General features: G+C 42.6%; 1 protein-coding gene across 1 annotated transcript; it reads right to left on the bottom strand.

Moving 5' to 3' along the window:
• LOC119725122 (macrophage mannose receptor 1-like) lies at positions 1 to 11,732 on the bottom strand. The gene is made up of 7 exons (XM_038196483.1): positions 11,684 to 11,732; positions 10,924 to 11,013; positions 10,309 to 10,723; positions 8,226 to 8,481; positions 5,502 to 5,796; positions 4,008 to 4,306; positions 1 to 444 (listed from the first exon to the last, which is right to left on the bottom strand). Exons 1-7 carry the CDS (start codon positions 11,730 to 11,732, stop codon positions 1 to 3), a joined length of 1,848 nt encoding a protein of 615 aa, XP_038052411.1.
• Between the last annotated feature and the right edge of the window lie 178 nt (positions 11,733 to 11,910).

Genomic DNA, 11,910 nt, shown 5'->3' with positions numbered 1-11,910 from the left:
CTAAGCGATCCGCGCCATCTTGCAGACGGAATTACGCGGGTTTGTACACCACTGAAGGCTCCAGGGTATGTCATACACGATGACGCAATTCCACCCGTTGCTAACGCCTGTATTTGGGTGCCCATCGTGCCAGCTCGAAAACCCGGTGCTAGAACCATCGGTCCAGCTGAAGCCCCCGCTGTAACTGTATCCAATCCAGAAACCTGAGACCCCCGAAGCTTTCGCGTAGGCATATATGAACTGGTTCTCCTCATCGCTGGTAACCGATGCCAGATGAGCCAGTCTTCCAGGGTTGGAGAGACTTTGGCAGTGGTTCTCAGCCTGGTTGAAATTATTCTTAAGACTGACACTCAAGTAGCAGTGGTCTCCCCATGCTCGCCAAGGATATGGACACCCCGTGTTTCTTTCGATGCTCCTGCATCTTCCATCTACTTTTAGGACTGTCTGAAGCAGAACCATGACAAGTATTGACTTAATCATTTCGTAGTCTAAACGAAACAGCATCAGTGTCCGACTCTTTTGTATTTAAGGCGACATCAGGCAGCTGCTCCTAGCTAGGAGACAGTTAAGTCATATGGCCTTCTGCAGAGACGATGATTTCTCCGCCGTCGAAACCACATGAAAAGTCGAGAACTGCGAGAGTAATAATTACTTCATATCTGGTAAGGACACCAATTGCTTCAAGTCCATTTGTCGTTCTGTTTTGCAGTTTTTTTTATGGAAACTCCGCAAAATACTTCAATTTCTCTGGGCCGTTTCTCAACCGAGATGTTCACAGCTTCCCCGCGGAGAAATTGCTTCAACCACGAATTACACACGAGTACAGTTTCGAATCCTTACCAAACATAGTCTGGCGATGAGACTGTTTTGCAGCGGTAGCCAAGGTAGCGGCAATTAATTTTCGAGGAGCTCATTAGCCGAGAACAATGTGGCAGACTAAGTGGTAATTCTGCATCAAATAATTATAGTGTCCCCCTCTGGCAAGCATTATGTTATGTTCTTTTCTCTCATAAATTGGCATAAGGTTAACGAGCTTCGTCTATTTATATTGCAGTACACTAACTGGAAAAACCCAACCATTATTTGATAGCCTTGGGCTATCTCTTAAGCTTCTCGCCAAAATCGTCAATTAGGCGTCGATGGAAATTCGCCGAAGCGCAAAATCATTATAAAAAATGCAAAAGCGGTTCACTCCCTGGCTGTAGTTTTTTGCATCACCGAGTGCGCGCATTTACACTCGGTGTAATCCATAGACATTGAATATAGAAAGACCATATTATCAGAAGCGCGTGCATATAGGTCTGGCCTGGAGGATCACGTGCTGCAGGAAACTATTGGCGTGCGATTCAATCACAATATGCAGTGCGCCACCAAGAGTTTGCCACAGAGGGTTCATTTTAACGGTGCATTGTGGGAGATGGTCTACAAATTCGCAGCGCGGGACATTTGAAACTGTTGGTTTTTCCGGTAAGTTGTTTCGTGAGCGTATAAGTCGAGTATTTGTTTGCCCTTTTCTTTTTATTTTTATCATGTTGGTGTTTTTTTGTTAGGCGGCCGAACGCTACGCCCCAATCTATAACAAGTTAGTTCATGTTGTCTACTGACATTCGTTCGAAATGGGCCCTGTTTTGTCGACCGTCAATTTGAAAAACTGACTCCAGTCGATCGGCCTCGAATGCCGTTTTGCTCAGCAGATATAGCTCTCGTGTGCAGGCTCAAGCAAATCCGCCCTTGAGAAGCGTTTAATAGGCTAGGCCTTTACCGAGTTGCTTCACAGACTTGCTGGCGCCCTCTAGTACATGATTTTTGAGTGGGTTAGGGAATAAAACCACAACATACATGTATATTACAATATAAGATGCGGTACACACTGTAAACAAGTTAAGCAAAATTTACCGCCGTTAACGAAAAGTATACAGGGTGAGTAAAAACAAGGGAACCCAAATGGCAGGACCAATTTCTTTCATGAATTTCTGGGTGAGCACTATCAAAATCTAGGATATGAAGGCCCAATTAATAAGCTTCCTTTTAGTACAGGAATCATTCAATTCACTCATGTACTTTTCAAGTTACGGAATTTTAAACGCAACCACCGTTTTAAGGTTCTGTCATCGGTTCACAAAAAAATGTAAGTGTTCTTTCAGCAAAACGAAAACAATTCACATAGGGATGTGTGTGTATTGTTTTCGTTTTCCTGAAAGAACATATTCTTTTTTCGTGATCCGTAGACTGAACGTTAAAAAGGTAGTTGTGTTTAAAATTCCTTTGCTTGAAAATTGACATTGAAATTGAAACGTGGACAAGACAATTTTTTTTGCTAAGCGTCGACTGTTCCTGGGCTTGCTCAAGATTTCACACTATTCCACGAACCCCCCCCCCCCCAATATAAACCCAAAACTGAGACTTCTAACGGAAACAACTGAGGCAAATTCTCACTGTGCTAATACCACATTTTAATTAACAACAGCAACGCAACACACATCCACGACAGAATTAATGCTAATCTGTGAAAACAATATGCGTTCAACGTTTTTAAGCGTTTCTGTGAGACCCAATTATATGTTTGGTACAGATAGTATTCCGATCAAAGACTATGGGTGTGCCAGAAAAGATCTAAATGTCGCTGTGGCAAATTCTCACTGTGCTAATACCACATTTTAATTAACAACAGCAACGCAACACACAGCCACGACAGAATTAATGATAATCTGTGAAAAAATATTGGTACAGATATTGCGATCAAAGCCTATGGGTGTGCCAGAAAAGATCTAAATGTCGCACACAATAATTGAGCGGCGTAGTTGATTCCAGGTTGACCAAAACTAATGGTTACACAAATATTTTACAAAAACACAAGCAACTTCATAGGAAAAAAAATCTCCTCAGTCGAATATTAGCCTACTTAACTTAAAACAAAACCTGTTGTGCTTGATGACACAAATATATTTACCTCGAGAGAAATTGAAAGTGATTAAAGTAATGTGCACGGATAACATCCAACTCCATTTAGATCTGAATACTTTTTTCCCCAAACATTTCCTTCCAAGGTATACATATTCCGATTATAGAAAATGTATATTTCAGAAATGATACTAAATGTCGAATGCTATCCAAGCGGAAAATTTAATACCAGGTTGTCGACTAAAACTGGAAACACCCCTTTTTTTTTTTTACAAATACACAAGCGACTTTTTGGGGAAAAAACCTCCTTATTCTTAAATTAGCCGACTTAACTGGTTTTTTTAAGCTATCGTGCTTGACACAAATTTAATTACTTCGAGAGAAATTGAAAGTGAATAATAGTAATGTGCACGGATAACATCAATAACTCCAATTAAATCTAAATACTTAATAATTTTTTACAAACATTTCCTTGCAAGGTTTACATATTCCGATTACAGAAAATTGATATTCCTGAAATGATACCAAATGTCGCATGCTATCCAAGTGAATGAATGTGCACAAATAACATCAATAATTCCTTTTAAATCCGAATACTTATCGTAATTAGCATTATTATTAGTTTTTAAATGTCCTTTTGTTGAAGGAGACTGATAAAGGGTTTGTCACAGACTAGTCTGGTTTCCAGACCAAAAGATGCTGACTATTCGTACATGCTTGTTATTAGTATTGAAAGTGTTTAGTTTATCAATTCATTGCTTGAATTTCAAAATTGTAATGCCATGCGTATGTCTGTAATAAAATTAATGTGAAATGTGGACGTTGCATCTTACGAGAGGCGAGATTTTATTTAATGTGGCGGCTGCCTGACCTACGATTTGTCAGACTTGTCAGAATCGTTTGGTCTGGGAACCAGAATAATCATAGAGCTGAAACTCGGACATTCAAGTTCAAGTTGTCAAGATGGCAAGTGAGTTCAGTGTCCAAATCTCGTATTACTAAGAAATACTGTAACCAGCTTCTAATTAGCATTTTGTGTGACATTCATTGCAGACGAAATTACGCGGGTTTGTACACCACTGAACTGCCCAGAGTTTGTCTTTCACGTTGACACATCTTCTCCCAGTGGCAAGGCCATGGTCGGCTGCTCCGGCAACCCAGTTTGAGAATCCGGTGTCTGCAGTACCATCCGTCCAGCTGAAGCCCCCGTCGTACCTGTAGCCAATCCAGAAACTGTCGGTCTTGATCCCCGAAGCTGTTGCGTAGGCATATATGAACTGGTTCTCCCCATCGCTGGTAACTGATGCCAGATGAGCTGGTCTTCCAGGTTTGGATAGACCTTGGCAGTGGTCCTCAGCGTGGTAAAAATTATCCGCAAGGTGACTGACACTCAAGTAGCAGTGGTCTCCTCATGCCAGCCAAGGTGGTTGACACTTATTGAAGTTGTTCCCCATGCGTGCTAGATTGGTACAATTTCCACCGACTTGAAATATCCCATGTAACAGGGTCAAAACAAGAACCAAACTTTGCGCAGCCAAGGCTATGAGGTCTTCACATGACCAACTTAAAACCTCTCCAAGCACAACTCGTTTCAAATAAAATGTTTCAAAAAATTCTGGTTAAGTTTCAGGTAGAGAGGCTCTTGGTATAAGGCGGAACATGTTCGAACAGTGAGAAAAAGTGCAGTGTTCCCGACATCAGCTTGAACGTGGAATCGTGGAAGTCCGATCCAGACCCTGTTCGAGCATCAATTAGCCATCTCGTGCGCTGCCACTGGAACGAATGGCGTTCGTATACTGTCGTTATTTGCCCAGCAGATGCCAATAGTTTGGCAGCCTACGTCGATCTGCAGGCCGGTGATAGCAATCATCGGCAATTATTATACCATCGTGAACAGCAATAACAAAATGACCAGGTATTCCTTTGTTAAATCAAACAATCGTTATTTACCCAAAGATATCTTCTAATTATGAGGCCAAGTCCACTGAGCGAAGGCTTCGTTTCTTGTCCGTATCTGCCCGTATCTAGTTGTTATTGTCGAAAACCTAGACAATTATCTCTAGACAAAAAGATTCGATCGCGGTCTAATTAAGCACGCCCTATGGCTCCATGCACAACTCTGCAGGAAATTAAATTTCGATCTTTTTGAAACTTGGTCCCAATCGAAGTGGTCTTTGTTTACGAGCTACGATTGACACACACGTTGTCCCACACTGGCCTACTGGCCAGGATACAACGTTTTGCTCTGCCTTGATGGCGGATCTCGGAAACAATTGGACTACGCCTTGGAAACCATTTTTGAATGCATTGGTTCATTCCTTTCAACTCCTTGCGTTGGCAAACTTAACATCTGCACGTCTGTCTCTGTCCCACGCTAAGGGTTGAAATGTGTATTGACTTGCCGCAGGTATTGTTTACGTATAGTTGCTGACAATCTTTATTCTAAGAGATCCTTGCCATCTTACAGACGAAATTACGCGGGTTTGTACACCACTGAACGATCCACAATTTCTTATACACATTGACGCATCTCGCCCCTATACGAAGGCCTTGGTCTGGCTGCCCATCTGCCCAGCTCGAAAACCCGGTGTTTGCTGTACCATCCGTCCAGCTGAAGCCCCCGTCGTTCCTGTATCCAATCCAGAAACCTGTGTTGATCCCCGAAGCTGTCGCATCGGCATATATGAACTGGTTCTCCTCATCGCTGGTAACTGATGCCAGATGAGCCGGTCTTCCAGGGTTAGAGAGACTTTGGCAGTGGTCCTCAGCGTGGTAAAAATTAGGCGCAATGTGACTGACACTTAAGTAGCAGTCGTCTCCCCATGCTCGCCAAGGATATGGACACCCCGTGTTTCTTTCGATGCTCCTGCATCTTCCATCTACTTTTACGACTGTCTGTAGCAGAATCAACACGAGTACTGACGTTATCATTTCGAACTCTAGCAAAACAGCATTGTTCGGCCTTTTATACTTGAGGTGACATTAAGCAACTGCTCCTATGACGACCTTTCCAAGGTCTTATTGATCAAGTCCCCGGTTTGAAGTTTGACTTGGCGACTAAACCATGTCACTTGTCGAAAGGACACCAATAGTTTCAAGTCCTTTTGTCGTTCTGTTCTGCAGGTTTTTGGAATACCACCACGCTTGAATTGTTCCTGGTCGTTTCTTTCAAGAACCTTTTTGGTCCAACCAGCTTCTCCGCGAAGAACTTTCTGACCACGAATTACACACGAACTTCATGGAACAGTTTTGAATCCTCACCCAACATAGAGAGACTTTGGCAGTGTCCTTATAGCAAGGTAATAATATGCCTATAGCAGATGCTTAGGGTTTGCCTGTGTCAGTCAGTCTGCAGGCTGTTGACGAAATACTCGGCAATTATTACCATCGTGAACAGCAATAACAAAATACTAGGTATATTCCTTTGTATAGAATCAAACAATCGTTATTTACCCAAAGCTATCTTCTATAATGAGTCAAAGTCCATGAACGAAGGCTACTTTTTTGTCAGTATCAGCCCTATTGTCGCAAACCTATCTCTAGACAAAACGTTCGAACGCGGTCCAATTCAGCAGGCCCTATAGACGACGGCTATTATACACAACTCTGCAGGAAATTAAATTTCGATCCTTTTGAAACCTGTTCCCGATCGAGGCGGTCTTTGTTTACCAGCTAATGGTGGCATACCAGTTGTCCCGCTTGCCTACTGCATACAATGTTTGCTCTACCTCGAAGATGGATCTCGGAAAAAAAGACTTCTTCTGGGAAAAATATTTTTGCATGCAAATTTCTCTGGGCTGTTTATTTGTAGAGCCGTGAGTTTGTCGAATTCTTACCCAACATAGTCTGGCTTAAAGACTGTCATGCTGTCCGTTCCAGCGGCGGTTTTGGTATAGTTTATATATGGCAGTTCGCATCAAATTTTTGGTGTTCCTCTGCAAGGGAAGCAGGTCTATGGAGTTACTCATTATTGAGTCTATGATTGACATCGAATTCCCTCAGCACAAGTTCGTAATCGAGAAGCTCGGCCGATAAAGACCAGCCAACTCAGATCAAATTATTGGTTTTCTCTCTGTTTTGGCAGCAGGTCTATTTAGTCCCTTATAATTGGATTCGAATTTTCTCAGCAGATTTTCTTCATCGATGACTTCGTCGAGAACAATAAGTGTGGCCGATATTATCCTAAATGGCAGCCTTCATATCTGATTGTCACCTGAAACCTTGGCCCACTTCCTTCAATAGTGATTACTGCACAGGCACGAGGCACACAAATTCATATTGACAGGCATTGTATGCTTGTCAAACTGACAAATTCAAACAAGTAGAAGTTGAGCAGTAAAGAACTTAAGTCGGGCAGACATAATTACGTTGAGATTTGGTACCGATGTTCAATATCTGTGGAGATAAAGGTAAAACTAGATTGTAATAATGGTCTCAGATTTCGCGATACACAGAACAATGCTATAAGACAGTCATGATTCCGCCCTCAAAAAGTAGTTCATGCATGGGCCACAAAATGACACTGGTGTGGAAAATCGAGGCAACATTGTATTTCTTGAACGCTTTGAAGATGACGGATACTGTAGTTTCCCACATGTCGGAGATAGTCTACACATATTAATATGGTCCAAGAAAACGAAGTCATGCATAGTCTAAGAACTCCACTTTTACTTTCTCTCCGAAGTACGTGTACAAAATTGTGTAAATTAGTTCATGGGTCATCAGTAGACTTGAACTTAAGGCTGATGGATGCTTTTGTTATGTGAGCTGGAGTCTCTTGCACTGAGGGTATTCAATTTTCTAAGAAGGCCTGATGCAGGTGAAAATCAACTTGGATTTCCTAAAACTCACGAGAAGAAATTTTGCCATTGAAATGTGTCCTCCGGAATCGCTGACATAAAGTAAATATAAATCGAGCACAATTTCATGAGACACGAAAAAACGGATCATGATTGTTATCTCCAAGATGATGTCCTTTGGCTTTAAAACTCATACATTTCCCAATCAGAGGACAAGTTGCACAACTGGTTCATAAAGGGTGCAAACATCTTTGCAAGCAGAAGCTTTGCTTTAGGCATAGTTTCACTGGCGAGTAAGCGATGATCATAGTCTATGTCTGTCGGCTCTGTCCCAAGCTTAAAATGTTATTTTAGCCAACATTAATGTTTTCTGAATAAGATGTGTCAATCAAATTGCCGCAGGTATTGTTTTTATAGCTGCTGACAACAAGTATTCTAAGCGACCTAGGCCATCTTGCAGACGAAATTGTGCGGGTTTGTACACCACTCAACGCGCCAGAGTTCGTCTACAAAATTGACACGTACACAATTCCTCCCAGTGCCAAGGCCATGGTCGGGGGCCCCGGCAACCCAGTTTGAGAACCCGGTGTCTGCAGTACCATCCGTCCAGCTGAAGCCCCCTTCGTACTTGTATCCAATCCAGAAACCGCCTGAGTTGATCTGCGAAGCAGTTGCATATTCATTTATGAACCGGTTCTCTTCCGCGCTGGTAACCGATGCCAGATGAGCTGGTCTTCCAGAGTTAGAGAGATCTCGGCAGTGGTTTTCAGCATCGTCAAAGCTAAACAGGTGTTGGGTGACACTCAAATAGCAGTGGTTTCCCCATGGTTGCCAAGATGGTGGACACTTCATGCTTTTTGCGATCCCCCTGCATCTTCCGTCTACTTTTACGATTGTCTGAAGCAGAATCAAGACGAGTGTTGAGGTTTTCATTTCGAAGTCTGACAATTAAAACAGTATTTTATCTTTTTAGAGTTTTTTAAAATAACGAATCTCGTCCAATGAATGTTTAAATTGACGACTCTATATATTTCATGGCGACGAGCAACTGAATCTTCGATGAAAGTCCTCCCGCTCAGACGGTCGAAGTCTTAACGTTATCAAAGCTCAATGAAAAGTTGGGGATTGCAATGAAAAGTCGGGGATTGCAAGCATTTTTAATGTCTGGTAGCAAAGCACAAGCTTTTCAAGCCGATATGCATGTGCAGCATTTATCTCCAACGTGTTGATGAAGTCCTCCCTTTGAATTTGACTCAGTGACTAATACGCTGCCACTTGTCAATAGGATACCAACACGGTCATTTTGGTGTTATATTTTGAAGGGTTTTTGTACCAACGCAAGTTTTCTTTCGAATTTCTCTGGCCCGTCTCTACCTTCAAGAAAATGCTGATCACTGCACTTGGGAATTGAAATAGAAATGGTTGGAGAATACTGTTTAGCGATCAGACTGATATGCTGTCGTTGCAGCGGTGGCTTCGACCGATCTAATTGGACAACTCGCATCTAACTCCAGTCGTTGAAATTGCTGCCGTTGCAAGGTGACTCGGTCGACACAGGTAAGAATCGATGGAGCTACGGATGGACGTTTGTAGAAATCCTGAAGCAATGCATCAATATATACATGCATCTTACCACTAGAACGTGTCTAGGAGACCTGTTGACGAAATTAATAACTGAATTGTGCACAGTGTTAATTACTGGTGGCGCTTCTGTTAACACGTACATCACCTGCTACGGTTTCAATTCAATTCGTGATCAATGAGACATTTGAGAGTTTCATGAGCACGAGAATTTCATGAGCACGATCATTTAAACCGTAGGTCTGATGGATGTAGCGCCGAATTTGGCACGAGTTCTATTGTCATTTTTTACGAACCAGAAGTCAACATATATGCGAAGGTGTTTAATAGAGCTAGATGCTTTGTTAAGGTACTATACGGTTTGTTTTCTGTCTCTGTTAGTGTAAACGTGCCTCCTGTTATTCTTAAACAATTTACAGATATCGTACGTGCTCTCCCCACCCACCAACGGTAACTAGGGTAGAAACATTACAAGCCATAAACTCAGGCCAAGGATGAATTTCTCCTAATTAAGAAGCGAGGCACAAGTTATCGTCTTCCAAATTATTTGTTTGCCCGATCTGTCGCATCTCTGCCAGTAAATAATGCCCTGTCGTTCATCCATGGAATTGCACCATATGCTCTGTCTTTCTTCTTCTTCTCTCTCTCTCTTTTTAACTGAAATTATTTAGATCATCTCGGAGATATGTGGTAGCTGCTTTCAAACTCCAACAAAACCGAAGTTCCTGATGAAAGAGCACTTATATATAAGTTACACAGCTGGTTGTATGGGCTGCTGAAGCATTGTTATCACCCAATCTGTTCATAGGGTGTAAATGTCTCTATTTAAGCAGGAGCTAATGTCAACAAGAAGCGAAACTGGCTATAGCAGAACTTAGTGTACAAGACGAGAGGTCAGCATTCTTGTCCTTTTGTGCAGCTTCTTGAATATTTTTAATTGTTCTGTCCAATCTTCATTTTGCACATGAAACCGCGTGGATTCGTACACCACTGAACGTCCAGAAGTTTGTTGTTCACGTTGACACACCTCTTCCTATCGCGAAGACCTTGGTCTGGGTCCCCATCCACCCAGCTCGCAAAACTAACATCGGTGTTTGCGGTACCATCCGTCCAGAAGAAACCATTGTTGTACCGGTATCCAATCCAGAAGAATTGGTTCCCGGCGGCACTCGCGTATGACCACATGAAGTCGTATTCTTCCTCGCTGGTAACCGAAGCCAGGTAGGCCCTCCAAGGTTTAGAGAGGTCTCGGCAGCGCAGACCGGAATAGTAAAAGTCGGTCACGGGTCGACTGATGCTCAAGTAACAGTGGTCACCCCAGGTCATCCAGGGCGGTGGGCATTTCGTGCTCGCTATGCGAGTCACATTTGTCGGGCAGTTCCCGATGGCCTCCAGTAAAATCACTGTTTGAAGCAGAAGCCAGATCCAAATTAACTTCCACGCTGCCATTAAAACAAGAAAAGGTCTTTCCAGATCACAGTCCGTTTGTTTCTGCCCCAGCAAGTTGTTGATTCTCCAACCTTAGATGTCTTCAAGACCAGAGTGAGTGAGTGATGTCACCTTCAGCTAATCAATCAGTCCCGAATAGCCGTTTTAACTTGTACACATTTGTCTTTTTATGCCTCGAGTTAAGAGTCTGCACCTGCTTGGTTGCACTTCAACCAATGTCGCGAGTATACTCCCGAGGAGCTTTCTGCGTAGTACAGGAAGGTGATGATGATGATGATGAAGACTGAATTTCAAAAACAACGAAACCGAAATTTACAACTTGATGTCAGTCAGAAACAGACGTGCACATCGATAAACCTAAAACTTCTGCGGTGTGGACAGGGTGCATTTCCTATTGTTGGTTAGTAGTTTTACTCGCACATTTGCAGTGTAGGCTACTGTTTTATCATCGAACACATTTTCATGCAGCGGCACAGATAGATCACTCCTATTGCTAACGCAGTCGCTTCGTCAGATAGCAAACCAGTCTCTGAAAATCAATATCTTGGCACATGAGTGACATTGGTTACCAAACCCACCTTGCCTTGTACAAAGCGAGGAATCCGCAGCACCGTGATTCGTCGAAATTGCTCCCGTTGCTACGGATGACTCGATCCACAATACGAATTCGTTGGAACTAGCTGCCGCGCTGGATCTATGATAAAATACTGAAGCAATGAATAGAATGTGTCTTCGAGACCCATTGACGAAAAAAAATTGCATTTGAACGTAGGCCTGCACAACTTGCTATGGTTTACATTAAATTCGTGATCAATTAGACATGGAATAGAACAAGAGTCTCTGAGGCGCGAACATCCGAGAGCGTTCGTCTGCTTTTTATTAAAATGAACGTCGAATTAGGCACAGTTCTATTTTTGCGACCCAGTAGAGGGGAATGCAACAGAGAAACGTACCATTGAAGCAGAGTTTAATAAGGGGGATGCTTGCTTCAAGGTCTCTCATTTTGAAATGTTCTGTCTCGGTAAGAATAACTGCCTCTTTTTGTTAAAATACCTAATCAAACGGCAGGTGAAGAATTTTGATGGACATTTCCAAATGCCAAGTTATCGACTCCAGTTTTCGATAGATGCTGGTGTGGTTTTTGGACCCCTTTGAAATCCAAACCCATTTACCTTTAACA

The sequence above is a fragment of the Patiria miniata genome, unplaced genomic scaffold (genome assembly GCF_015706575.1).
Source record: "Patiria miniata isolate m_02_andy unplaced genomic scaffold, ASM1570657v1 HiC_scaffold_18, whole genome shotgun sequence".
In the NCBI taxonomy this organism is placed as follows: Eukaryota; Metazoa; Echinodermata; class Asteroidea; order Valvatida; family Asterinidae; genus Patiria; species Patiria miniata.
The sequence above is the reverse complement of the archived record's forward strand: the minus strand, read 5'-3'. Positions and strand labels throughout refer to the sequence as shown.

Coding starts and splice junctions, on each gene's coding strand:
- LOC119725122 (XM_038196483.1), bottom strand. CDS start 11,732: ATGAGAGACCTTGAAGCAAGCATCCCCCTTATTAAACTCTGCTTCAAT. Junction 10,724..10,923: donor GTTGAAGTGCAACCAAGCAG/GTGCAGACTCTT, acceptor TTTTAATGGCAG/CGTGGAAGTTAATTTGGATC. Junction 4,307..5,501: donor GGGCTTCAGCTGGACGGATG/GTACAGCAAACA, acceptor TGGCATGAGGAG/ACCACTGCTACTTGAGTGTC.